This window comes from Aquila chrysaetos, chromosome 5 (assembly GCF_900496995.4).
Source record: "Aquila chrysaetos chrysaetos chromosome 5, bAquChr1.4, whole genome shotgun sequence".
In the NCBI taxonomy this organism is placed as follows: domain Eukaryota; kingdom Metazoa; phylum Chordata; class Aves; order Accipitriformes; family Accipitridae; genus Aquila; species Aquila chrysaetos.
Window position 1 is genome coordinate 2,893,089 of NC_044008.1, and position 27,255 is coordinate 2,920,343.

Below are 27,255 nucleotides of genomic sequence, written 5' to 3' on the forward strand. Positions count from 1 at the left end.
CATTTCAATTATTTGGCCTAGCATATCATCCAGCTGTAGGAATTTTGTGGCATGTTGCCTTATTACTTGAGAGCAACCACGTTTTTACTTCCAAAGCAATGTATTTGGTGCTAATGATTACACTATGGCATGCGGAGACACTTAATTGGTTTCTTTTTCATAGGTCCTGGATTTTTTATTTAGCAGGTTTTTGAGTGAGAAGGCCACCTGCCTTAGTTTTGGCTGCATTTCTTTCAGAAGGCTGTTTCCGAACAGAATGGGTCTGCTGGGATACACTGTTGTAAGAATATTGAAAAATTCTCACATTATTTTGATTTAAACATGCTTGGAGCTCGTTTCATTTCTTGCTTCGCTAAATATGAGCATAGTTCTCAATCTAGACTGAGCGTAAAGTGTAGTTTTCTTGGATTCGGCTACTTATCAGTCGTGGAAACAAATACGTACAATGTTTTTCACCAAGCAATTTTTTTATATCCTTAGCATTCTTGTTGTACCAGTCCTGGTATTTCCTCACTGCTCGCACATGGTGTTCAAAGCAGTTGCAAAAGACCATCCCTGAAGTACTTCAGTCACTTCATAATCACCAAAAACTGTTACTGATATGTAGGTTTTTTACAGTTTTGCCTAGCTCTTGTTGTACAGCATCAGCTGTCAGCCAGTTCATATTTTGCGATTGAAAGACTTTCTGCCGTGATATCTTTTAGGTGGTTTGACATGGATCACGAACTTTGCACAGTGAAAGGATGGTCTCTCCGTATTCAGCTCCTCTTTGCTGATCCTGACATCATCAAAATCTTTTCATGTGACAGTGATATAAACAGCCAGATACCAACATTTAGAATATTTGTGCTGGAAATATTAAAAAAAGTCTGTTGGTCTGACCAAATGCAAATATTAAAGTGGTCCTGAATAATAAGCTCATCGTACTTGGATACTGCAGCTTGTAATTCCACAGTATGAGAGCTTTGGTAGTATCGATCAAACTTGTTCTTGAGTCTCAGTGTTATATCGGCGTTCGCTGTGCTGAGCCGGTTACCTGAGGAAAGTTACCACAACCTGATACCAGTTCAGAAGAACAAAGACAAAACTTTTTGAAGCTGTGATATAGGGACAGGAACAAGCCTGTGAGATGATGCTGTTGCCAGGGCTGTTGGATTGAGAGAGACAGAATATTTTAGAATTTCTTTCAAGAACTTTATTCTTGATCTCTTGAGGGTTGTGCAGAAGTGTTATTTGTGGCAGCATTGTGCTTTTCAAAAAATGGTAATCCTGCACTCATTATGCCCGTAGGCAACCAATCTCGCTGAGCAGTGGTAGTGGTAGATCTAATAAACAAAGCTAAACCCAGCTACTTTCCATTTATTTGAAAGAAGATACAGCTAATCTGTGATTCTTTATGTTGGGCTTCTGCCACAAGATGAATTTCACATACAGCTGCAGAGCAGACTGCAAATCTACAAGCCAAAATAGATTTTCATTCTGATATCAGATATATCTCTGAGTGTAAGCATACATATTCATAGAATTATTTGGATTGGAAGGGGCCTTGGGAGGTCCAACCTCCTGCTCAAAGCAGGATCAACACTGAGGACAGATGAGATTGTTCAGTGCTTTGTCCAGTTGGATCTTCGAAAACCTGCAAGGCTAGAGATACCACAACCTCTTTGGATCCCTGTCCCCCCGCTTAATTATCCTTGGAGGGAAATATTTTCCCTTATATCTTTTTGGAACTTCTATTGTTTTGATTTACAACCGTTGTCTCTTTTTCTCCCACTGCACATCAGTAAAGAGCCTGTCTCCATCTTGATAACCTTCTCTTAGGGCTTTTAAAGCTGCTGTTAGGTCCCCCCAGATTTTCCTCTCCTCCCAGCTAAATAAGTGCTGTTCTCTTGGCCTCTCTTCGCAGGGCATGTTCCCCCAATTTGGTGTCACCTGCGAACTTGGTGAGCATGCACTCCATCTCTGGGTCATTGATAAAGATGGTAAACAGGGATGGCTGTGGTATAGACATCTGAGGAACTCTACATGTAGTTGGCCTCCAAGTAGAGCCTGATAATCCAGCCAAATTTTCACCCATAATTCACAGAAACAATTTTCTCTTATTCTTTCGATGACTTTAATGGGATATCTCTCTGCCTCTGAAAGGTGACCAAAATGAGTTTGAAACAGGTGGTGTTTAAAGTGGTTTTCCCAGACCATTCCTCTGACTGCAGAGGATGAGCAACATGATCTTAAAATTATGGTTGCTGTAGTCCATAGATGACCTACCTTGAACTTGGAGCTGTCTCTGTTACGAGTTTGCAACAACAGCTTTGCGGATAAGCTCAAATCGTCTTCCCTTGAGTCTCTAATACCACTGGACTTTTACAAAGTTACTCACGTAGCAGATGAGCTGCAATTACACGTGAACGTAACAGAAGACTTAAGGTAAATTGACTTTGTGCTGCTGTAGCAAAAATATATTTTTTTTACTAGCCAGATATATACATGTACATTGAAATAAAACTTTTGGGTATCCTTTTAACTCACACACAGGCATCCAAGGCTCATGCTGATCCTAGTTTGCTTGTAAGCTGATGTAGTTCCCTATGGTGTGGCTTTTGTTATGCGAAAGTGGCCTGTTGGATCCGTATTTAAGAACTCCATAAAGGCAACCAACAATGGGAATTTTAAATCCGTTATGAATGTGCTGTTCCTAGTGCTGCAGTCTGTACCCAATGCCACTGGGAGAAGGGATTCCTCAACTTACATTTCTTGGGCATCAGGCCTGGCAGTAGCAATACCGATTCCTATATGTCTCAAAAACAGCACTTGACAACTTGACATGTTCATATGCCATTTTGGGGGGAGAAAGTCTGCTTTAGGACACGGAGAAATAATAGCCATTGGTACCTTAGGGAGAATGTAATTTATAACGGTGAAGGGGGTGAGGCTGAGAAGGAAGGTTGTAAATAGGAATCATTTAGATGAGGCATCTTGTCATCAGTAGGAGACGTAAATATAGTTGTGCATTTACACGTGCATCTCTAAGATTGAGAACATTTGTATTAAAGACTATACTACAATTACATGCAGATTAGATGCTTGGCTGAATAGCTGTAAGAACTTTGAATAGATTTGTCCGTTTCACAAAGGTTTTCATTTTCTTTGGCAGCTCTGAGTGTTAACAAATCAGAGATCAATGTTCTACTAGGGCAGAAAAGTGAAGTGAAGCATATCTTGGGAGAAACTTTAGAGACATTAATAGTTGCAGTTAAAGGTATTAGTTAGTGGTGCCTGAAAAACAGAATTGGAAATTCAAAAGAAAAGGTCAAAGGATATGCTATTTTCCCCATTTTCTGCTGATAGCTGAGTTAAGTACTTTGCCCCACTTGCTGCACATTGAATGTGTACTGTTCGACAAACACAACGTCATGAAATCAAACAAATGAAGCTGGGAAGTGAATTGTCTTCTTGCAGAACATTTGCCAAGATACAACATGTGTTTCTCCTTTGTTTCCTTTGTTTGAGTGGGTCGTAGTACTGTCTCTTTCTCTGGCTTCTTCAGCATATTTGGGTATGTGTTTGGCTTTTCATCCCTCTGTAGAAACAGGTATGTGGTGGTGTGGATGTCCAAAGTCCTTCCTTCAGTCCCTAATGGGTCAGACATCTATTCTGTCTGAACTCCAGGATGTAAGAGGAAGATGGTCATAGATGTTTTAGAAAGGCTCTGGAGTAAAGGCCAGAGGAGAGGGAATTGCATGTGAATTTGAGCCAATGCAGGAAACGTACCTCTAGGCAAACTCCACCAAAATCCTGAAAATTGCTCTTAGCCTTAACTTCCTTACTATCCAGATGTCCTCTGTAGGCTTAGGCCAGGATCCCAGATCACTACCTTAGCTTTTTTTTAATCGTGGGGCTTCTCTTTCAGCTTGTCTTCTCTCTCCCTGCCTTGCAGCTACTTTTCCCCCTTCTTGCACATCAAAAGTTCTCCTCTGCTATGAAAGCACGTCCCCTGATCTGTCCATGCATCTTTAGTTTCTGACTATTTCTCAGTTGTCCTGAACATCTTCGTTATGTGGTCGGAGTCCCTCATGGAGGGAGCTGTTGGATGCTTCTCTGAAGGTTACTTTTATGCTGCAGTTCAGAATTGGAGAACTGGTTTGCTTTGGCAGCAACCATTCTTCTATGGAAAGATGCTCCTTTTGAATAGATTTTCATGAAGGCTGAATGCCCTATTATTTTCAGCCCTATGACGGGTACAGAGAACTTTCTGGTCGATCCAGTTGGTTCTGATGAAGGCAAAACAATACCAAAGGCAATCAGTCCCCTCATTCAAAAAGGAGCTCATAATAGCATGTAAAAACCCCAACAAGAGCAGAAGTCATAAGCATTACGTAGGTTCCCTGAATGCAGAATTGAACATCCTTCATTTCATCTCTGGAGTTGAAAAATGCAACAATTGGCTGAATAGCGCAGCTGGACCAAATGAGAGAAGTCATAACTTGTATATGAAATAAGTTATCTAAAAATTCAAGCAAAGGCCTGATCTGATGACATTTCAGAAGAAATTACTTCATTCATATATCATTTTAATAGCATTTGAGGTAGAATAAAGATGCAGTATTACTTGGGAATCTGTATGACGTTATATGCTTGGTTTTCCATAGCTTATTAAAATCAATTCAGAGACAAATAGAGGTTTTTAATTCAAATAAAAATGCCATAAAAATGCTCATGTACTTATAAAGCTGTAATTTAATATAATTTGGAACTGGGATGTATGCACACTATGGTAGGTAGTCTTATTCTCTTTTTGTTGTTTCCCCTTCCCCAATTCCTTCTCTTTTTGCTCACTTGTTGCTTTTAGTGACAGCTTCACAGATCAAGCATGACTGGGTGTTTTAACTCTGTTTCTTCCAACAGTTACTCTTGCCTTTTTCTTTATAATCCATGTGGCCTACTTCATAGTTTGTGTAACAGTGGGGCGTGATCTAGTGATCATACACCTTTCATGGTCCCCCCCGGTACCCAAAACACACTGCTGCATGGGTTTCCTTTGCACAAGTGCTGTAATTGGTCTCTTTGGACAGCGGTGGCTGTGCCAGACTTCTCGTTCCTACTTTGCAGTGCGAGAACAGGATGGGGACTGTGTCGGTCTTGAGGCTGGATTCAAATCTGTGAAGCAACTCTATAGGCTTAAGAGCTATTCCTTCCTTCTGGCTTTGGAAATCTTCTCTTTTAAGGCTGTATAGATCTCAGGCTGCATGTCAACAGATTGAATAAAACAAAATGCTTCATATTACCTGCAAATGGGTTCGTGAAAGATACTGAGATGAAATGGCCAGAAGTTCAATTAAGGGATAAAAGAAAGCTTAACTTCAGCAGATATGGATTAAAAAGAGGCAAAGAAAACTTTCCAATTTGCCATTCAGGGAACATGATAATCTTTGCCTGCCGATGCTTTGAGTCCTTCTGTGGGGGAGGATGACAAGGAAAAAGAAGTCTTTAAATTAAAAATTCTCCCCTGATTCTCAAAGGTGCCAAACAGCCCAAGCTCTTCATTGCTTTGGTGGGTGGAGCAGGTGCTGAGCTGCTCTGAAGTCAAGCTGTGCTCATTTTTGTCTTTCACAGCACTAACTTGAAGCAAAGGCCAGATTTGTCTCTTTTGTATGGAAGTCACACGTCTTTTTCTTTGTCAAATAAACTGTTAACTACGTAACTATTAAATTAAATTAAAAAAAAAAAAACTTAAATAGGTTGCATGAATGTTACTCTCATATTGAATCTGTTCAGGGCTTTAAGAGCCAAGGGGCTTAAAAGAAAAATTTCAGTGCCAAAAAGAAGTCATGGTATGTCTGCACTAAAGACAGTTTCAGCACATTTGTAATGAAATAGTGCATATAGGTGATGTGTCTTTAGTGAAATTAAATGAGGGCCCTCAAGTTCTCCTGGTTCTTTTGATAACCTTTTATCAGCTTGGATGACACAAGATCTTTCAGAACTTTATCTGGCTGAAAATCTGAAGATTTTCAGCAGAGAGTAATACATGCACTTCTGCTTTGAGGTCCCACATGCAGACAAAACAGCTGACCTTCTGAGGTTCTGTAGGAATTTATTTTCTTACACAGACCTTTGAAATCAGAGCTGTCTAGCAAAATAATTCTTCTATTCCTCCACAATATGTTCTTTAAGAAGCTTCTGCTCTTACTTTTGTTCGGGGAAGATTATTTCAGGGGCAAACATGATGAAAATATTTTTGCCGTGGTCAGTTCTCATTTTTCTCTACCTGAATTATAGCATTATTTATACTTGCTATGGCTCTGTGTATTTATCAGGGGAAATTGGATAGATTTAAAATTAAAATTCAAGTCCTCTTTTCTTTAGCTTCTCTTCCACAATGCCAGCCTATACTTTTCTCTGTTCCCTTCTTTGAAGGTAGCTCTTAAAAAGGCACTTCTTCCTCAAGAACAACTAATCCTGATCTTTCTTTTCAAAGAAGGTTACTAAAGTGAAAGGCATAGAAAATACTACTTGTCACTCAATTTGCTTGCAACTTATGTATTATCTTTGGGCCATAAACTCTTAAGTAAGTAACTTAACATGTGGTGGTCCTAGTCAGGTCAATTAGATTGAAGTCACATGTGAAAGTAGTCACTTGAGTGAACACTAGGAGTTTTTGCAGGTTTTTCAACAAAACTCTGAACAGCTTACTGCCTGTATGGTAAGTAACGAGCGAGCACACAACGTTACAATGTTTTAAAAAATGTTGAGTAGGTAATTTTGGAACTGCATTTTAAGAATTTTCTTCAAGGAAACTAAATTTGGGCAGAGTGTGGACACTTTCTGAGTTCAGGTTTTTGCCATTCCTGGGAAAACGTGCCTAAGTTTGTCTTACTCTGGTTCGGCAGGACAACTGATATTCCTATAAAAACATTAGTTCACACCTATATTAAAACAGTGGTTTCCCTCCTCTGGTTCAGATTTTGCTTATCTTACCAAGGCCTTCTAGCGTTCAGATCCAGGTGGGTAAGCAGAGAAAAATACAGTGTTTCCTACAGTGTAATTATCTGCTTGATGCTGCTGCCCAAGTGCTACCAAAGGTGGAGGATTACTCGCTCCTTGAGGACTGTCACTCTTGGACTGTCAAAATACATGTTGGCCCGTCCAAAGCCCAGACGGCCAGAAGAGCAGCTAAATACAATGTACTGTGCCAATGCCGTGAGACTGAGAGGGATAGGGGAGCTGAGGACATCAGAGGCACAGCCTGAAAGAGGGGGACTGGGTAGAGAGAGTTGAAGAGGGTGTGAGAAGGCAGGAGTTGGTTAACAGGGCAGTCTCCTCTTTCGGAGATACAGGGTGGGAAATACAGTTAAGAATAGGTTGATGGAAGAATAAGCTGTCTGGATTGAGGGAGCAGAGCAGAGAAGTTGATAGCTATTGGGAATATCAGAATCTGTAAGAGAGCTTGGCCAGCAGAAGTCAATCCTACCTGCTGCTTTATTAGTTCAGGTAGAACAAGACTGTATTGAAAGATCTTAAGCATCATAATTTTCCAGGTGATGCAAGCTCGTTGTCATGATTTTATTTATATAGCATATCTAGCGTTCAGTGAATTTCTTTTTTTCTCTTCCCCCACCTTACTCTTCACCAATTATTTTTTTTTCAAGCTTTCTCTGCTGAAAGAATAACCAAATGCTAAACTTAAATACTTGCAAGTTAGAAAATGTCAGAATAGAAGGCAGTGGGCTTCTTCAGATGACATGGACCTCTAACATATCGCCATACCTGCTCCTGTAATTGCTGGGGTTCCCCCATATGACCCTACTTACTTAGTGTGCACACCATCCATTATTTATTTCACAGCATTGAAACTTTGAAAAATTACTAGTTTCTAATAGGCTTTTCTGTGTTACCATTCCCATAATATTAAAGAAATGAAAATAAATTTCCTAAGTCCTGTGGAAGGTAATTAAGGCTAAAGTTCTTTATGCATGGCAAAAGCATGGTGACTAATGATCACAAGTATCTTTTGTGCTCAGTAAGAGGTAGGTAAGGCATGATGTCTTGGAATCCTTAGCTTTTTCTGGCATTTTGTTTTTCGGAATAGGACTCTCACTTTTCAGTTATGGCTGTTCAGCTGTTCAAATCTGGCACGGCTGGGTTTATCCATCCTGGCAGTCATGGTGCAGTGGGACATAACCATAGGACTAGATTTTAGTCATTGTGTGTGCTGGAGGATGACCCAGCATCACCGTCTGCCTGTTCTGCTCTTTATCCTACACGTGTGCTCTTAATACTTGCCAGAGTCCTGAGCTGGATGAGTATTTGGTCTGATCCAGTACGTCAATTTTTATTGTAAAGGTGGGCAGTTGTCTCTTCAGTTAAGCAGACGGCACATGAGGAGCATGCACACAAGTGGGTTAATTTCCCCCAACTTTAGCAGCTTTAAAGTTAATCACCTATTTTGAGTTAGTTATTCAGGCCCCCATTGAGTCGGCAGCAACAGAGTAATTTATGTCATTCTGAATACTCTGTGAGACGGGAGGAATCTGCTAGCGAGCACACCTCAGTGATCAGTTTAGACTAGACACTTGACTTTGAAGAAGCTAAGGTTTAGTCATCAAGAACCAAATTTGCCGCTTTATTTTGATACTGAAGTCAAGCAACATGCCCACATTGTGCAAGAACTCCATAACAGATACAGAAATAGCATCTTCTACATAATCTGGGATGATGATTAATTGCCACAACCCTGACACTTCTGTTCCCTCTTGGAAGTTCCTAGTGTCTTTTGTAACACACTTCCTGCACTTTCATACTTCTTGCTATAAAAGAGACCGTGAAGGTCTACAGAAAGCCTTCTTTTTGTTATACAGCAACAGAGAAATCTTTAAAGAGGGGAAAATGCTGTGTAACTTTAAGTGAAGACCGTTTTATAATACATGTGCCCAAGGGACCTAAATCAGACAAGGGAACTTGGATGTAGTATTTGCTACCATTTTAGTGGCTTAGTTAAAAGAATCCTAGGAATATATAGAAAGTATATATGTCTGGAATGTAATAAACATAGCTGAGCTTTGTATGTTCCTGCACATGGCGCTTGATGCAGAATGAGAGGTGGTCTTGCGTTTCTGTTCCTTTCCCTTTGTCCTCCCCGTGCACAATTTGGGGAGAAAACAGCTGCATTTGGTGTATCTGCTGGAACTCGTGAAGATCCACAGGCCTGATCCAGACCTGCTCTCTGATGGTTTGCCACTGCTGCTAACCTGAGAATTGGACCGTAGCTTTTTTCCTCCACTTTGTGTTGAGCAGTACATGAATATAAAGACTACACGTAAAACATAAATGCATATATGTATTTATCTAAAGACTGAGGAAATTATTTAGGTTAACAGTGCTATGTTATAGCACCATTTTTTTCTGTATTTAGAGAAATGACCACTGCATTCTTATCTTGAGGATTAGGGAGGACTTCTAAAATGAAACTTCATCGTTGGATTATGGAGAGTCTATCTCTAAAAGAGAACCTGAATGAATTTCAAAGGAAGATCTGATCCAAGAAACACGGCACACTTTATCTAAGATAACAACTGATTTCTTGATAGCTTGAGTCTACTGCAGGATTAAAACTTCTTGGCATATATAGCAGCTCAGTTGATCACTTGAACTGCAATTAAAAAGTAGAACAAGTACACTCAGAATATTGTTTTTATGTCAGAAATGCTCCTTCATGGTTGAAAATGATAAAAAATTGCAATCGATCCTTACAACTGTTGTGTTCATCTTTATTGATCAGGCAAAAGAAAGATAAATCACAGCCCAAATAAGATTATAGTAAATGTTAGCATCGGAGGGGACTGTAGGATGATAGAGAGCTATTCATCATTTCAGATGGTGACCTGTCCGCGCTCACACCGTAGTCAGTCTGCTGTCTAATCGCATACCTATTGATTTCATCTATGTCCAAGGAACCTGGATGTGACTGTCATTGGGCAGCTGAGATTGCTAAATGCAAGGGGGTCACTGGTGTGAGGAGGATTTCATTTTCATTTTCTTACTGGCCAACGATGATTTATGAAAAAATAAATGACCTCAAGTCACATGCGTGGAAACCTTGATTCCAGTACAAAAGAATTATTAGGTCTGAATCTCAGAAGCAAGAGTGCAGTAGACCACTGTGCTCTTTGTGATCTGTGCATGACCTTTGACTGCAGTGGATGTTACACAATTTGTTATAATTTGTGGTAAAATATTAGACTTGCAATACAATTTCACCCATGTCCGGAGCTGGTATTCTTTTTCAGTGATTTCTGTACTTTTCAAGATTATAATTCACAAGGAGGAACCTCAGAAGATGAGATCCTCAAATGGAAAGGAAAAATATTTTTTCCTTTTATTTTTGTAGATAGCACTGCCTCTTTCAGAGTTTCCATCAAGTGTTTTTGCTCTAGTGGGCTATCTTACCTGCATTCCTCATAACATAATTTGGCACAGATAAATGTTGCTCAGGACATGTTTACTAACCCAATGATCAAGGAGACTATGTCATCTTTGACTTTTACAAAAGAGTGATCTCTCTGGTTACGGAGTTTTTTAATATTTTTTTTCCCCTAACCATGTTTTAGGCATATTGCTTTTTCATACACCAATGTCTTAAATAAATAAAACTGCTTACTTTACCCAAAATAAAATTGGAATGACGCTTTCCATGGACTGCATTGTGCCATCCATGTATGTTAAATGTTGTAAAGACGCAAAATCAATATTGTGGCATGAATAACTTAAAACCATGGTATAAATAGATAGATTGGTAAAATAAGGATTCAAAATGTTTTTTATGTAATCATGCATTGTGTGATTGTAAGAGTTTTGTTGCCATGTTAACATGACTCCCTGGGATGCCAGGTGACTCAAGAGCTGCAAAGCTACGGAAGAGTTCTTGCAAGTGCCAACAAAACCTTTATACATCTCCACGACCTGTTTTCCCCAGCATTCAGAGAAAAATGGTTTTAGAGAACTTCTGAACTGCTTTAACTTTTCTTTATTCCTCCAACTGTGAAGCCAGGTGCCTTAGTTATTACATGTTAAGTCCAACTGTGTTAAGGCTATAAAAAACCTCTTGAAAAATACCAAGTATATATTATCTAGATATGAAGCATCAAAACATTATAGTGATTTGTCTTTAAATACCCTATGTCCCACTGAGAAACTTTGCCATTTTTAAGTATAGAAAAGTTCTATTGCTTGATGATTCAATCTTGTCTTGCCTGCATTTTGGAAATTAATGATTTGGTGGAACTGAGTGAAAAGCATTCCTGGGTTTAGGGGAGATGAAAATATGTTCCGAAGCTGCCTGATTTTAAAAATTAAAATTAGCAACTGATTGAAGCGACCTGGAAGTTTGGAATATTAAAATAACTCACTGCGAGAGGCATTATCAAGGCAAAGAGCAAAAGAGAAAGTCAAGCTATAGTTAATTTATTGTGCAGCTTTGAAGTTTGACTCAAGTATCCCCTGCAAACTAGAAGGGGATATATGTGTAAGTAACACACAGAGGGATGTGCAAAGAAGTAAGGATTCAGTATTTTGATTTTTTTTTTCCTAATGGAGAAGCCTCAAAGGCTCCAACAGCACCTAGTGCTCAATATGTGATTCTTACCCCATATCTCTTTATGGTTTCCTCCCTGAGAGCCATCTCTTTTGCATAACCTTCCAGAAGCAAGAGGACACACTTATTTAAAAAAAACAACAAACAAACAAACAAACAGCCATCTGTGAAACTTTGTAGAATACCTGATTTGAGGGTTAGGCCTTTTTTTTTGGAGCAACTTAAACATCCAAATTAGCATTATTTACTAGATATTAGTATGTATATAAATGATATTATATGAAAACTGGTGTGTTTGTTTGTTTTCTTTTTTTTTACTTTCCAGAGTGCCCAGTTCTACAAAGTTACCACGGAGCAATACCAAAAAGCTGCCGATGAAGTGTCAGCTCGGTTCAAGTAAGTCTTTCTACTGTTGTTTTTGAGCCTGGCAGCTAGATATGTTCTTAACCACATTAAAATGCACAATAATTCCCCTTCCCCCTATCCTAGGTCCTAACAGTCCATGCTGGTTATTGAAATGAGAGAATTTTGAAGAATTTGGAAGCCAGAGCATAGTAGCCATAAGCTGCATAGAAATTGGATGTGCAGTTAGTAATATACTAATTAATTTATATTTGATAAGATGCATGAAATAGTCTAAAAATATATTGCTTAACATTTTTTCTCTAATGGAACACCAAAAATGTAGTTCCAACTTTGCATTACAATAGTATTCATCCTGTGCTTGTGTGATGGGAAAGGATTTAAATTAGCAACTTCACTTTGCCCTTAACAGTGAAGGTCAAATTAAATAATTTTTATTAGTCCTGAGGATGGTTAGATGAAGATACAGTAATTGATGGATCAAAGTGACTCTGACCCTTAGCCTTGGACTCTTCCCTTTCTGCTTGTTCATCCATTAGGCAGAAGGTTCCATTTATCATTTTAGTAAGGATACAGAGAGAACTTTTTACAACCTTTTAGTTTCAGCAGTAACCAAGAAATGCTGTATAAAATGAATGATTCTTTGACCATTTTTAGGTTTGTGGAGGGATTGTCTTTCATTTTGGGTTTTGTTTTGGTTTTTGATGAGCAAGAAGAGAAAAGGCCTTTCTGAGCTGCTGATAATTATATAAATAAAGTTCTTAATTGTAAGATAGACATAATTTTATCTCTTAATATCATGAATTCTTAAATATTCTCTAGTGTATATATGAAGTCTTTGTACTGGTCAATGGTGCAGAGTATATTGCGGACTGAATTCATCTGTCCCTTAAACGAGAGGGACAAAGTGGCCATTGACTCAAGGTCTGATGTAAGCATAATTTGGAGCGTTTCCCATTACGTATGGGAAGAATGGTATGTTGTTATTCATTGTCATTTTTTTCATCTGTGATAAGATTCACGTCAAGGGGGTATCTCTCCTTCCTCTGTTACACCTGGGTATTTTCAGGTTTTGAAATCTAATTATTGCCTAATCTGACTTTCATTATTCCAAAACAAGCCTTTGTTGAGATTTGAAGTACTAGTTGATAGCTCTAGGTGGTTATTGTGGCCAGAGGTGGGAAATGGCTTTGGGTTTGGTTTCTTCCCCCCAATATATTAATGATTTCCTAAGTAAATTAAATGCTTTTGGGTTCCTTTTTGCACAAATGGAGCTGGTAGATCCAGCAGGAGCCAGTCCGTAGCGTTAGGCAATATCTAAGAATTATAAGAAAACCATTTTGAAGGATGTTTCAGTCTATCTGCATAAACCAAAGAGTATTTAATGAAGAGGGATTTGAAGAGGGAATCAGAGATTCCTAATGCTTGATGAGATTGGTCTTTTCTTAATTCTTTTAAAGACTAAGGGCATAAATAGAAATCACCTATTTGACTAGTCTTTGCTGTAATGCCTCTACTGAAATTGCTGTGCTTCCTTTGCACTTCAGGCGAAATTTTCCAAAAAATTATTTGGAGCTTTTTGATTAGTGGATCCAGTTTTGGTCCATTGCCTTAAAGAGCAAAAGGAAAACATTATGAAAAGAAAAAGGTATCTGAAGTATGCGCATAAATTGCAGTAGATTTGATAAAGTGCATGAAATATCAATATTACTTTATAATTTAAAAGTTTTCCTGATAGAAAATCCTTTTAAATGCCATGTCTTTTTATTGAAGGTTTAAACTCAGCAGCTGTTTAGGCTATCACTGCCTTTTGTATGTAACTTGATGGATAAATTATGAATGATTTAGTGAAACCTAAAGATGATGCTCTTTTGGTGTCACCAGGCACTTCTCATGTTCAGTTTAATTGCATGTGAGGATTGAGGACAGAGTTTCAAGCAATGGTGTTTAAAGAGCTTGTTTAATTGGCTGTAAAAGAAGAACTAAATAAGGTTGAACTGCTAAATTTTGTTAATGCATAAACCGATGTGCTGCATGTCAGTGTGATTTCAGGTTCTAAGTGCGAGATTAATAGATCTAATTGTGGTATCATTACGAAATAGTCTCACTTTATTTTAAACATGTCTAGAATTAGTTACGAAGTTTTATTGAGATAACTTGCATTTCTTCAACTTTTTAAGCTACATCTCTTTCAAGAGCAAAGAGAAGTGGATAATTGCTTAAATATTTCCCGGATTTTCCTTTTCCTTCCTCCATTTAGTCCCTGAAATTACATCAGCTGTGGCTTCATCAGTCTTTGGGGATAATTCACCCCATTAAAAGGGAAGAAAACAAATATCCCACATAGACTTGGATCAGAGAACTGGCAGGTCTTCTGTACTTTGTCTGCAGTCCTTAATTGATGCCTGCTTATTACCTTCTCCAGCGCTGCCTGGATTAGACTGATATTCCAAATGTTCATGATAAATGTTTTATCTCTGTGAGGTCCTGATTCACATTGATCAAATTCTGAATTATCAAATGGTTCATCTCTTTAAGACACTAATTCACATTGATCAAATCCTAAATGACCAGGTTCAGTCAGTTCCTGCAGTACACAAATTGCATTAAAACAACATTACTAGAGCATGCTGCCTTTTCTAATGTAGGAGTTATGTTACCCGCAGTTACATTATAACCAGAATTATTATATTATGAAGATGTCTCTGTTATAATGAGAAGTTTACACAAGAAGAAAAGAATGCAATATTAGAGGAAGAGCTGGGCTTTGGGCAAAGATTTGAACTTTAGCTAATCAAATTGTATGTTTGTATTGTGGGTTTTCTTCCTTAATTTGAAGGGCTGGTAGCGGGAAATTTGGCAGCTGTGGTGGTGACATTTTATTCCCCTGTGGTGTCTAGAGCCAAGTAACATCTTGACTATTCATTTAGGAATACAGTAAGTGGATAGGGCAAATTCTGCCTAAAATAAATGTTTTTACTTTATCTTCTGTGGGGTTTGATTCCTTGTGGTAGATAGCAGACTTCATAGCTGCACACTAGTGCTTTTTCCAAAACATTTTGCTATTCCTCTCCAGCTCCACTGCTCTCTTGTAGACAACATGTAGTCGCTTCTTGCTGCTGGTTGCTTGGCAAAAACATACTCCCTAGCTGGCCAGACTGACAGAAAATCCAGGTCCTCTTTGGGGATCGGCTGTTCGTTTCAGTGGTGTTTGTGCAAAGCAAAGTAAGGGTGAGGTTTTCCCCGGTATCTCCATGTGTCACTTCGATGTCACTTCCAACCTCCTGTGTCTGTAACGAAGCCAAATTCTGGATCTTGTGCATCACGGCGCAGGGTTTATATGCGTTGGTATGTTGATAGACTCCTGGATGAAATTATCCAGTGCTAACGGTTTTAATCATGGAGGATTCTTTGCATCATCTGGAAGCTTGGGTGTTTATTCTGAATTACAGATTTTGATGGCTTTATTCCCTTACTATGAGACTTTTGATCATGAACCTTGCCATCAGGAGGAATGCCGCTCAGGAACTGGAGGAGCGAGTTTGATTGAACACAGAAAGGTTTGGGATTTGCTCAGGCTGCTTCACACGGTACCATCTTCACACATTTGAGATGTTTTAAAAACAGTTTTACAAACTAAATCAATACGTTTCACGTGAACCTCGATCATTTCCATTGCTCTGATCACTGATGGAAGTGAGGGCTCGGTGATAGCCAGGCAACAGGCTATTACAACCTTGAAAATATGTTCAGCGGGGGTTTTGATTCAGGATGGAGTGAACAGGAATAAATGACAAAACATCAATATCATGTCTTCCTTTAATTGGTGACTTCTGTATCATGAAGCTTGGTTTATTAATGTTTATTGAAAATAAAATTTAAAGCACAGTTATGTTTGATGCTTATCTGTAAATACATAGAAACATTAAAAGTACTTCCTTTAAGTTGTGTTTTAGGCAGTATTCTTTTGAACTGGGAAGTGAAGCTGAGAAAGTTTGTAATGAAGCCGTGTTAAATGAATAATAGTGACACTTTGATCTTCAAATACGATTGTTTCACAAAGCAGTGATGCCAATATTCTGGACATTGAAAAAAAAAAAAAAGCAATATAGAGAGAAAATAAGCTTTTTAATGACAACATTGGACTGAGACCAGGGAAGCGTGGGTTTATTTCACTGTTCTCGTTACCCTTCTGATGTTAGGCACATATGGTGACTTTTAAGGGACTCTTCTGCACTATCTGTAAATTAGGAATATTGATAGTTCCTTAATGCAAATATCTTCAGTAACTATCATGTTGTACTCACATACTACTGTAACATAGAAATCCGTGTTGGAGATATCCAGGCAAATAGTTTCTGCTTTGTTTCTGCTTGTGCAGATCCACTGGTCAGAAACTTCCAGTTTTCTAGCAGTTCCTTTTGCTACCTTAATTAGCATTAGTTGCTTTTAAAAACTAAAGTTAAAAGGACAGATTATAAATTATTTGTGAAATACTACATAGTATTTTTACAGTAGCAGGAAATAGTAAGCTATTGAGAAATCCCTGGACAGAGCCTGTAGGCTTGCCTTCTTCTAGCTGAGCTCCCTTTGCTCAGCCAAAGACGATGGGCTCTAAATCGAAACATCTTGAATTAATTTTCTTCTCTTACAAACATAGCACGTGTATGTAGTGCTTTGTCATGAAACAATCGTTTCACTATTGTTTGCCCTGATGATGCTGTTGCTGGTAGTATTCTTGAATTCTTTTTTCATGCATTATGGCTGGGATCATGGTCCCAAGTTACCCACGACATCCCACAGATGAGCATAAGACTGATGTGATTGTAAGTTATGCTAGAAGGAGTGCACAGTGTTAAATACCATCAACTCAGCTTAAACCATGCTGCTTTTCTTGGCGGCAGAGGTATTCAAATAGTCTTATTTCTCTTTCTTTCTACTCTTGCACTCCATCCCCTTTTTGTTCCCCAAGGCTGCTTTGCTGTGTAGCTGCACACACCGTTGTGCTGACACCGTGCAGAGGGTGGCATAGCAGTGAGAGTTGCTTACGTTGATTTAAGCAGTGCCATTGTCTGATATTTAACAGCATTACACTTAAAGAGCGAATTGTAAATGGTGTTTTGCAGAGTGGATGTGATACTGTCACCCCTCTTAGGTTTAAACCAGTCCGGATTCAGAACGCGTAAAGCTGATTCAGGTAGGAAGAGAAATTGATAAAAACTACAAATCTTTTTGATCTCTGTTATTTATCTTGTATGTCCAAAATCCTGTTCCTTTTGAATGCAAAAGGAATAAAACAGAATCTGTTTTCTTTGCTCACTCCTTTCAGCCAGTATTTGGTCCTGATAGACTTAACCGGAGGGCTGCCGTGGCAGACCTCATTCAAGCAACGTGTTTGACTTTCTACTACTTCATTGAACACGTGATTTTGCTTTGACACAGTGTTCCCTCGGCTGGCGAAGCCCTTTACACCACGCATGCCTTATGCATGCCTTTGAATCGGAGCGAGGAAGCAAGAATTACATATTTCTGCCTTTCGGATAGGGTTGCCTATTGCTTCAGCAGCTTGGCTTGATGAAGGGACTTTGGTGGTCAGTAGTTAGCCCTGTCTCAGTTGTTCTGCAACCTAGAAACATATATAACAGGATATCCTTTCAACAGCTTTAGAATATCAAAATTCTATAAACCCTTTATTCAGTACATTTACCTATGAAATGATGATCACTTCATAAATGACAACTTTAGTTTTCTCTACAGCAACATAGATATTTAACTTTCTTCCTTTGATCAATACAGTCCATTAGGAATGAGAGTACTCAACAGAGCTGGATGAAATATTAATTGTGTACTTTTTAGCTAGATGCAGATTCATCCTGAACGAAGTGGGAGCAGGGGATTCTGGCATAATGTCTGTGTGTTTTTCTGTTAAGCCCGGAATCATGAGTCTGTTTGCATGGGGATATGTGTTTTCGTTGATATATTTGAGCTGTAATGTGAACTTTAAATGTGCTTATTTGGTCAGGAGGTAGGTTGGAAGCGTTGAATGTGGTTTTTGAGAGTTATATTAACTTCTGAAATCCATTATTCAAAATTTAGATAGCATGTTAATTAAGAGGGCCGAGCCAATTCTTTCCATGTTTGCCATAATCCTTTTTTCCCTTTTGTTTCCTTTCTAGAAATCATGGGCACATTCATTAAAGCTCCCCTCGGGCTATCACCAATTTTTCACACAGTTAGATACTTTACGGTCTGGAATGGAGAAAGAGATCTTAAAATTAATTTTAGTAAAGCACAAAGTCATGACTAGGCATTTTTTTATTCGATATGAATTAGTACTTGAAATAACAAAAGATTTTCTGGAAGGTAGGGTAGTTATAGCAGGATAACCATGTGCGCAAACATGCCTCCTTATCTGAATGTCCCTTTCCTCTTCAGGTGAGTCTGGTTGATGTGTTTGAAGGGGAAAGCACGTGCTCATGTTCCAGCACACCACAGGTTTTCTGTATTTGCTTACACAGACTCGTTAAGTAATTTTATAGACTTCCTTATGAAAGCAAGTGAGTGAAACTCTTCCTTCATGCATCAGTGTCCAACAGTTAAATTGGCGTGTTCCCTAGGTTTGTGTGGTGGTAATCGACCAAGTCCCCTGAAAATTGATGGATGCACTCATTAAGGACAGTTCTTGCTGCTGGCTGCAGTTTCGTGAGCCACTCACGACCAATGAGGACTGACTCTTCACGGTGTAGTTGGCATGTAACGCTCTGCAGCGGTACATCTGGCTTCGTGCTCCCTTTCAAGGACTAAAGCTTCTTGTTTTAATACATTAAGCATCCTTTGTTGGGATTTTGTATAAACACGAGTAAATGATTTCCCAATTACAGTATTAAACCAAGGAAGGTTAAAACCCACAGTCTCTTCTTTTTATTATTAATTTGTTCTGTATTTTGTAATCTTCTGTTGCTGAGATTTACAAATACCTTTTCTAAGGATATTTTTTATGAGTCCAAGCCATCTGTAGGATCAAAGCTTACAAATCTCGCAGCCCCCACTTCAGAGCACACAGCGGCAAACCTCTCTTTCTGGAAGGGAGCATGTTTTGCAGAGTTGATGGTGTGATTTTTTTTAAGAAGCGTACACCTGTTTCTGGTTACAGGGTGAAGAATGAATTGCCAATTACCTCTACATGTTAGAACATGACACTTCATGTTGCAGGAGCTTGTGCTATCTGTTTAGTGAAGGCCCCCAACTATGTAACCATCCGTTCCGAAATCATGGGGTGGAAAGAAAGCAATCCTTGATCAGTCGCTAATATTTGTGCATGTGCAAGCTGCAGGAAGGGAGGTCAGTGCCACCGACCTTAGTTTTCCCATCAGAGCTCTTGAACAAGATGAAGTGATCAAAGCAGGATGCCAGTACATCAGCACAATCTCATTACTTTGCAAGCTGCATGCACAGATGCTGCTGTTGCTGCATCAGGCGTCACTGATTTACATTCATAACACCTCCATTACAGCTCATTTGCTGCTACTTGTAATTAACCAGTTCTTCCCTTTTTTTTCCTCCCTTCCAGTAGTGTTCAGCTAAATCAGGGAAAAAAATAAACCACAGTCATTCTGGTTAGACTCCATCTAAGTGAAATCACAGTTGTAAAGCCAACGTATACATTAAACATTTGGGGAAATAATATCAAATCATTAGGGAATAATATCAAATCATATGCTTTGTTGCAAAGTGCTGTCATACTCAGAAAACAAGGTTTGTAAAAATAGTATTAAGATGTCTTATAAAGTAGTTAAGCTGTCTTGGTGCCTCCTAGTTCACATGAGATTAGTTCAAAAGTAAAACTTTTCAATTGCTGGTAGCAAAAATTATTACTGGACTTGAAAATTGTGGCATTGGCAGGTATATTGCCCCACCTTACTCTGTAGCTAAAAAGTAAAATGGTATAAAAAGTCTAAACAGTATAAAAAATATTTAATTAATTTTTTCTACTATGGGAAATAGGTAAGATGTTAGGCATGCAGAGAACAGGTATGCTCTAATAGCTCCTTCTCTGAGCAGAGCTGCACTTTTAATTGCAGTTTCTCTTCCAGTATTGCTTTTTATCTTCCTGTTTGCTTAGGACAGTCTAAATTAAGATGAATCTCAATCAGATTTGGACTTTGGTTAGCAGTCAGGGTTTCAGCAAAATGTATCCATCAGGCCTGGAGTGTTCGACAAGCATCTCCGTATCTTCCAACACTCACCCAGCAACCTGTTGCTGTTTCATCTACATTTTTAAAATGAAGTCCTCATTCTCAAAACATCCAAACAGCAGAAATGCTGCTGGTACCAGAACCAGATTGCATTTATTTTATGCTGGTCCTCACATGTTTGTGTCTCAGCCCATTGCAGATATTGGCAACGCAGAGCGCAGAGCTGGAGCTGGCAACATCTGGAGAAGGGGCTGCTGCAGCTGTTGGCATCTGGGAGGGTGGTACCTGGGAGGTGGCAAAGGATTATCTTGTCGTGAGTGTCGCTCCTCTGTTTTGATGAAGGAGGACGTTCATTTTTTTGCTGTCATTCTGTGCTGCTAGCAGGCTCAAACAACTGAGTGAAATTGTGCCAGGTTGCACTTGATTAACTCTAATTTTTTGTTGAATAGAGCAAAATTGTGCAGCAGGCTGTTGGCAACACGTATGCTACATGGATGTTGGATCACGGAGAAGCTTTTATAAGTTTGCCTAGGATTTATGCTTTTTTATGTATTAGAACACCTAGCAAATTGCCTGCCTAATGTAAATTTAGCTTTAATTAGTCCATCTACGTGCTTCTGTAATAAAAATAGTGAAAGGACCTGTATAGATGTAACATAAGCGCATAGAGTTATCCCTTAAGGTTATGGGACTTGACTGAGGTCACTGGGGTAATATGTGCTGAATCTGAGTCTAGAATTAAGTGGTTAATGACTGCCATTTTTTACACAAACTTTATAGGCTGTTCTTCCTAATAGAGTATATAGTTTTTCAGTGACCGGGTTGGTTTGGGTCTCTTTTACAGGTAAGAGATTATAATGGTCCCCAAACTTGTTTTCCATCTTAACTCAAATCAGGCAGTGATATTTTTGCTTTCTTTGTTGATCCTGTCAGTAACACTTCCAGCATAAGATAATTTTGTTTTTTAAAAATATGATTTGGTTTCTTAAGCAGTTCCATTCTCCAGGAGTTGAGCAGGGCACCAGAATGTACATTTTTCATAGAGCTTTGAGCAGGGCAGTGGCACAAATCCTGCTCTCATGAGCATTACTAGTTCTTTCTACCCTCAAACTTGCATAGTTTATCAATTATTCTCCTTTGATCAGAGAAAATTTGACATTTTGATAACTGAATTTTAGACAGTAGTTGCTTTTTATGAATATGACCATTTTGAAATTATTTCCCAGAAGATACAAGTCTTGAAAAAAATTTCTTTCTCTTTTTAGCCTGAAATTTCCAGCAAGCTGCCCTAATGGGCATCTCTAAACACAACTGTATAAGTCAATTAAGTGATCAGAAGGTAGCTCTGCCGCTACTCACAGACCGACTGGTGTGACTGTACGCGCACTGTGCACAGAGTATTACACCTGCCTTGTTGTAGGAGACCGAAGCTCTGATCCATAGACTGCAAAATCCTAATTGTACCAGGGCTCTACATCTAATGGCTTGTAGGAAATGAACCCATTGCCTTTAGACATTTAATAGTGTGTTACTGTGCCATGTTAGCCATGGAGCTAAGGGTTAGCCATGTTAGTTGGAAGTACTCAGGTCCAACAAGATAGTCTATCTCCCTAGCAGAAAAGTCAAGTTTTATTTATTTCCCTTCAAATACTATGCTGTTATTTAATGCATGTCCTTTACAGGAATTTTTTTCCTGATGTTCTGCCTGTATGTTCTTTTAAATTTTGCCCTGTTATTCGCAGTACTCCTCAATGCAAAATGCTAAATTATTTTCTGAAGTGCTTTTTGATTCTTTCAGTGGTTATCACTGCATTTTTAAAGCATGAGTCCTGACAACTATAGGAGAAAATGCATGTATTGGTCATGAAATGTCCTAACCAATTTTTTAAAGGCTTTTACAGTGACTGATAATGCATTTTCAGATTTTCTTGAGCATAAGCTTCATTCTTAAGCAAACCAAAACTCTTTTCCTGCTGTTTTTGAAGAGGGGATTTCCTAAATATTTTTTATTTGCTTTGGCATTTTAAAACATTTTGGCTTGTATACATGTGACCTGATATTTATGTTCCATGCTGCACACTTAGAAGCATGAAAAGCACACCACCTTCTAATTCTAAAAGAACATAAGAAGACACAAAACTGTTCAGTAGGAGAAATTTTTCCCCATTACTGTTTATGGAGCGGTTAAGTGTTAGTGGGTTTTGTCAATTCAAGTGCTACGTGCCTCTGTAGAGGATCTATAACTGAAATTGGAAAACTTGTCAATGTTTAAAAAAAAAAAAAAATCATAAAGATGCACTCTCTCTCACAGTCCTCTGCCTTTCCATTTATCTGCCTGCAATATAAAATCAAAGTATAGTCCTGGAACATTTAAAGCACACATTTAAGCCTGGGGAAAGGAACTGAACAAAGTAGATAAAACTAATATGTGTATCTTTACAGAGACCACTCGAGTGCCATGTCTATGGCTATAAACTTTATAAAGATGGACTCCCCTGTCAAGGGTGTGTTAAGACGGATAATATTCCATAGCAAATGCTGCACTGTGCCGTATGCATTACTGGAAGCAAAAGCAGATCAGGATCGAAAGGTTTTGCGAGACAGGCTTTATAGATCCGTGTGTAATAGACTACCTCTCTGTCTACACTGCTTTACTGTTAGTGAAATCTTGCTCTTGCATGGGCTGATGAAATGCAGTCCCCTTTCTTCCATCACGTATATTCTTTTCCCTTTGCCTTGACTAGACACGGTACTTTGGCCAAAAAATTGTTATAACCCTCTCAATAAAAAGATGCAGTCAACGTGGCCAATGTAGATTTTAAAAACAAGTTCTTTATACATAAATCCAGTGTCAAATGAATCCAGTTCACCACCTCTTCTCTGCTAAATATTTTGGCTCCTTTAGGTAGAGAAATTGCAGGTATTCTTCTGGACAGTCTACAAAACAGGTTTTGGTGGCTTTTCAAGAGCATTTATTAAGGATAAAGCTAATCTGTGTAATGGCTCTGTCCCAGGTTCTCTTTATTTTAAACCTGGAGACTTGTTACTCCTCTCTGGTTGCATAGCACGACACTGCATGGGGCAGAAGTTGTCTTCAAGTTCCTCAGTACCTGGTAAACCTCATGTTTAGGCAGATAAAGTCAGTGCTGCTTTCTGGATCCTTGCAGTACAGATGTATGAAGGTCAAACTCCACCATCACCCTCTTGTTCTGGATATGCATTGTAAGCTAATTGTTTTTAGATAATATCCAAATTGATGCAGATCAGGCATTCCCCCTTCTCGTCCTTAAGAGGATGTGTGTACTACTGAAATAAGTTTGTTAATTCTATCAGATTTTGAGTTCAGTGCCTGACTATAAAAATCCTTAGTCACATAGATCTCTGCTAAAAGAACTACTGAAACACTGATAATTTGCACTTCTTACTATAGTTTCTTGAACGATACGCATTTTCCTGGGTTCTCTATTTTGTGTGCAAAAATTCCTATTGTAGTACAAGATACATTTCTCAAGCTAGACGCACTGTAAAGTGTGATCATTTTACCGTATATTGAAAGAAATGAGAAAAGCAGTTATTTCTTTAAAACTTTCCTTGTCACTTAACACAGATCCCAGTTTCAAGCCATTTAGGAGATCCATTAAGCCACTGGGTTGCTCCTATGCATGCATTAGTAACAGACTTGATGTAATATGGAACAGGCTTGCTATATCATGGACACATTTATGAAGATTGATAACAGCCAGGGTTCAGTGTTAACTTTTATTGTCAAACAGGCTGCAGGAGAAACTGCCTAGTATTGCTTTTGCTTTGATTTATGAAAAGGTTGCTGCATGAAAAAGACATCACATAAAATAGCTCTGCTGGCAGTAGCATTATAAAATAAGGCTGTAAGTAGACCAAACAATAACTAACTATAATTATGTTCATTATTGTCTCTCTCAGCTCTCTGTACCTTTGGTAGGGTGCTTGCACTCGCTACCACGTCACCTTTCAAGTGGACTCACCTTTCCCACAAAGTGGGATGAGCATGATAAAATCTTGTTGTTTTATATAGGCAGTACCCCCAAAGGAGACGGTTTTTGTTTGTGCCATGAATTGAAAGGGGTCATTTAAATTTTACCTTCTTGCAGAAGTGATACTAGGAGGAGGAGGAGGAAAGGTCTTCAGAAAAAAATGCTGTTTCTGTTACAATTTCTGTCACTAAGGTATTTTGCCCTAAATTGTTACCGTTCTCCTGTAAGGGTTATTTCAGACTGTGTTATATTTAGACCCCTTAAAAACAAAACCAAAAATCCCAGCATGATGGCAGAGATCACCAGTTTTCATCTGTAGATGGCAAGAAGAATTATTTTCTTTCTCTTAGCCTAGTACCATCCTTTGTAACGAGATGTGCCGCAGCAGGAGCAAGTTGAATTATTCAGTTAGCAGGAATTAGCAGTAAAACTTTAGTGAGAACCAGCTGAAATCAAGGGGCATGACCTAACTGGAAAAAATTTTAGTGGTTGATCTAAAGTTTGTCAAACTTGAGATACTTTAACTTAAAAGCATTCCACTACCAAACTACCCGAAGACCTTGGCAAAAAAATAGCAACTTAAAAATCATATGTGATAAGGTTATAAAACACAAGGCATCAGAATGATTTTCTTGGATCAGACTGAAGTTCCGTTAAATAACCCAGTGTCTAATTAATGCTGCCAGCACACAACAAATGGGTAAGGAGAGACCTTTGCAAGATCTTTGTGAGTTGGCAATGATGTCTCCCTGCAATACCCTCTACCTTCTGGTGTTAAACTGCTTTCCAGGTACCATCATGACTTATAACAGTCTCAGGGAAACATCCACCAGTAGGCAGTGAAAAAACTATGAAGTAAAAAATAATTTTAAAATAAGGACAATAATCAAAAAATCTTGAATGGTGTGCTTTACAACTCATCTCTCCAAGTCCAGTTCATGATTTGTTCACGGTGAGAGGTGCATTTTCCTTACTAGGATGCTAAAAGGGATATTGAGGGCATTATGTTTTAATATATCTATAACACATTGTACAAGCACATTAAAACTAAGATACATTATAGCAAGGTCCAGTACCCACCTATTATCAGCATGTTCACAGGGCAATTATTACTCTTTGTGTGTGTTTGCTAACACATTATTGTTGTTGCAGCCTAGCTGATTATATTTTATGAAAAGGGTGGCTTGCCACAGCCCAGTGCAAGACCTGGGGAAGTGCACATAGCCTTTGTAGCTTATCAGAGTGAATCCAAGCCTTTTTTGTTAAATAACTTCATGCCCAAATGAAAAATTGGCATTTATTCTACTATCTCTTAAGATTGCAACCTTCAGTTCCCTCAAGTAATCGCCACCCACGGGAGCAGGGATGCTTGAAGTGTTTAACTGTTGATTGCTTTTTCTGTACGCTACTTATAATCTCTCTTATTTTTGTGATCAGTAACAGGCTTTGGGGCCTCTTATGGTTGAAGAAAATAGTTAAACATATATTGCTCTAGAGAGTAATATTTGGATAATAATATGCCACGAGTTAGTGTCTTGTGGTGCTTCGCATTGAGTGCAGTAGTTGACCTTTGCTATAGATGAGAAATGTGTCTCCTTATTAGAACACATTATATAGCACCTATATCAAGGGAAAGCTGTTTTTGTAGTGTAGTAGTGTAAGGTGCTGTGAAGATTTTATTACCACGATTTTGGGATGATCATGTTACTCGTGTTTACAAAGCCTGAAGTGTGTTGTATAGCTCTTGGGAAATAAGTGGCAGTAATAAATCTATAACATGGTATGCTGTTGTGTATTTGGTTTATGCTGCTTATTTGGGCTTTTGGTCTTTGTTTAGGTCTCTCTATATTCTTTTTGTGTGTGTGTGCACTTTACACAATGATGTAACATTACTGTGGAAAATTTAATGTACGGACAGGAATAAAATTAAAATGAATAAAATATCCATTGAAGTGGATAATTTTTTTTTTTTGCCACCTTCATATAGAAGAAGGTTTCAAACTGTTGCAAAATTAATTTTTCCTTTAAAAATGAAAAACATTATATTGTATTTTCACATAGTATATAATGCTAGTTAATACACCCAAGTAGTCCTGGAAGAGCAATGGTTCCAAACCACTGGCATCAGGCAATTCTATGAGAAATGTCAGCCAAAGCATCAATTAAAGTTCCCAAAGACTTAGATCTACTTTCCCATGAGCTCTAGCTAGATCTGAAGACAACGGCAATTCCCTTGCTGCTTGCTGCAGCCTAAACCTCCATAGTGCCAAAAAGCCCCCCAAAAGTCCTAATAGTAAGAAATGGCACCACCTGGTGTTGTTTGCTCTGGTGATCTTTGACTCGTCTGCTCATAAACAGCTGAGCGAGTGGAAACTTGCCAGTCTTCATTAAATAATTTTTGGGGCGGAGTAATGAGACAGAGCTCAAGTGATGCCACATACAAACTCTAAAAATAATTTGTGATCTGAATTTACATTATGAGGCTTGAAATGCAAGCGTTGATATGCTGATCACGTATGCATGAAAGTGGAGGGGTTTGCTCAATTCCGACTGAGCAGCTTTGACTCTTGTGGTAGGATTGGTTTGGTTTTTGTTCTGTCGAACGGTTGGACAGACTTATGTATGTCCGACATGATCGCTCTTCCTCTCCTACCTTGCCAAAGATAGGAACCGGTTTTGATCAGTGCAAGAACAAGAAGTTCTTTTTATGGTATATATAGCATTATAGGTACATTACATGGATACAATACACTCCATGTAGATAAAACTGCTCCTTCCAGAGTTTCTTCTGATTAAAGATTGTAGTTACTATGCTATCTTTTCTGCACTGTAAAGGCATGCATACCCTGTTAGAAGGCTAAAATTTGTATCATTGTCATCCATGTGATTGTTTATTTTAGTATCCTGGTATTCAATAAAAACTGTGCCTTAAGCTAAAAAAAAATGTGCATCCTAAATTTGGGTAATTCCAACATGTGGTTCCCTTTGCAGCTGCAAGGACCAGCTGTGTGTAAGGTACATTTGTATAATAATATGTTGGTGTACTTTGTATTTTAAGGGGGGTTTTGTTCTTTTTTTCAGGGAGGGGAATTTT

General features: G+C 38.5%; 1 protein-coding gene across 7 annotated transcripts in view; it reads left to right on the top strand.

Moving 5' to 3' along the window:
* The window catches only part of CHCHD3 (coiled-coil-helix-coiled-coil-helix domain containing 3), a 158,058-nt gene that overhangs the window by 117,654 nt on the left and 13,149 nt on the right, over nucleotides 1–27,255 (top strand). For all 7 annotated transcript variants that reach the window (XM_030015475.1, XM_030015476.1, XM_030015477.1 and 4 more), the window contains one exon: nucleotides 11,916–11,986. In XM_030015475.1, the coding sequence (XP_029871335.1) occupies nucleotides 11,916–11,986 (71 nt within the window). The remainder of the gene's footprint in view (nucleotides 1–11,915; nucleotides 11,987–27,255) is intronic.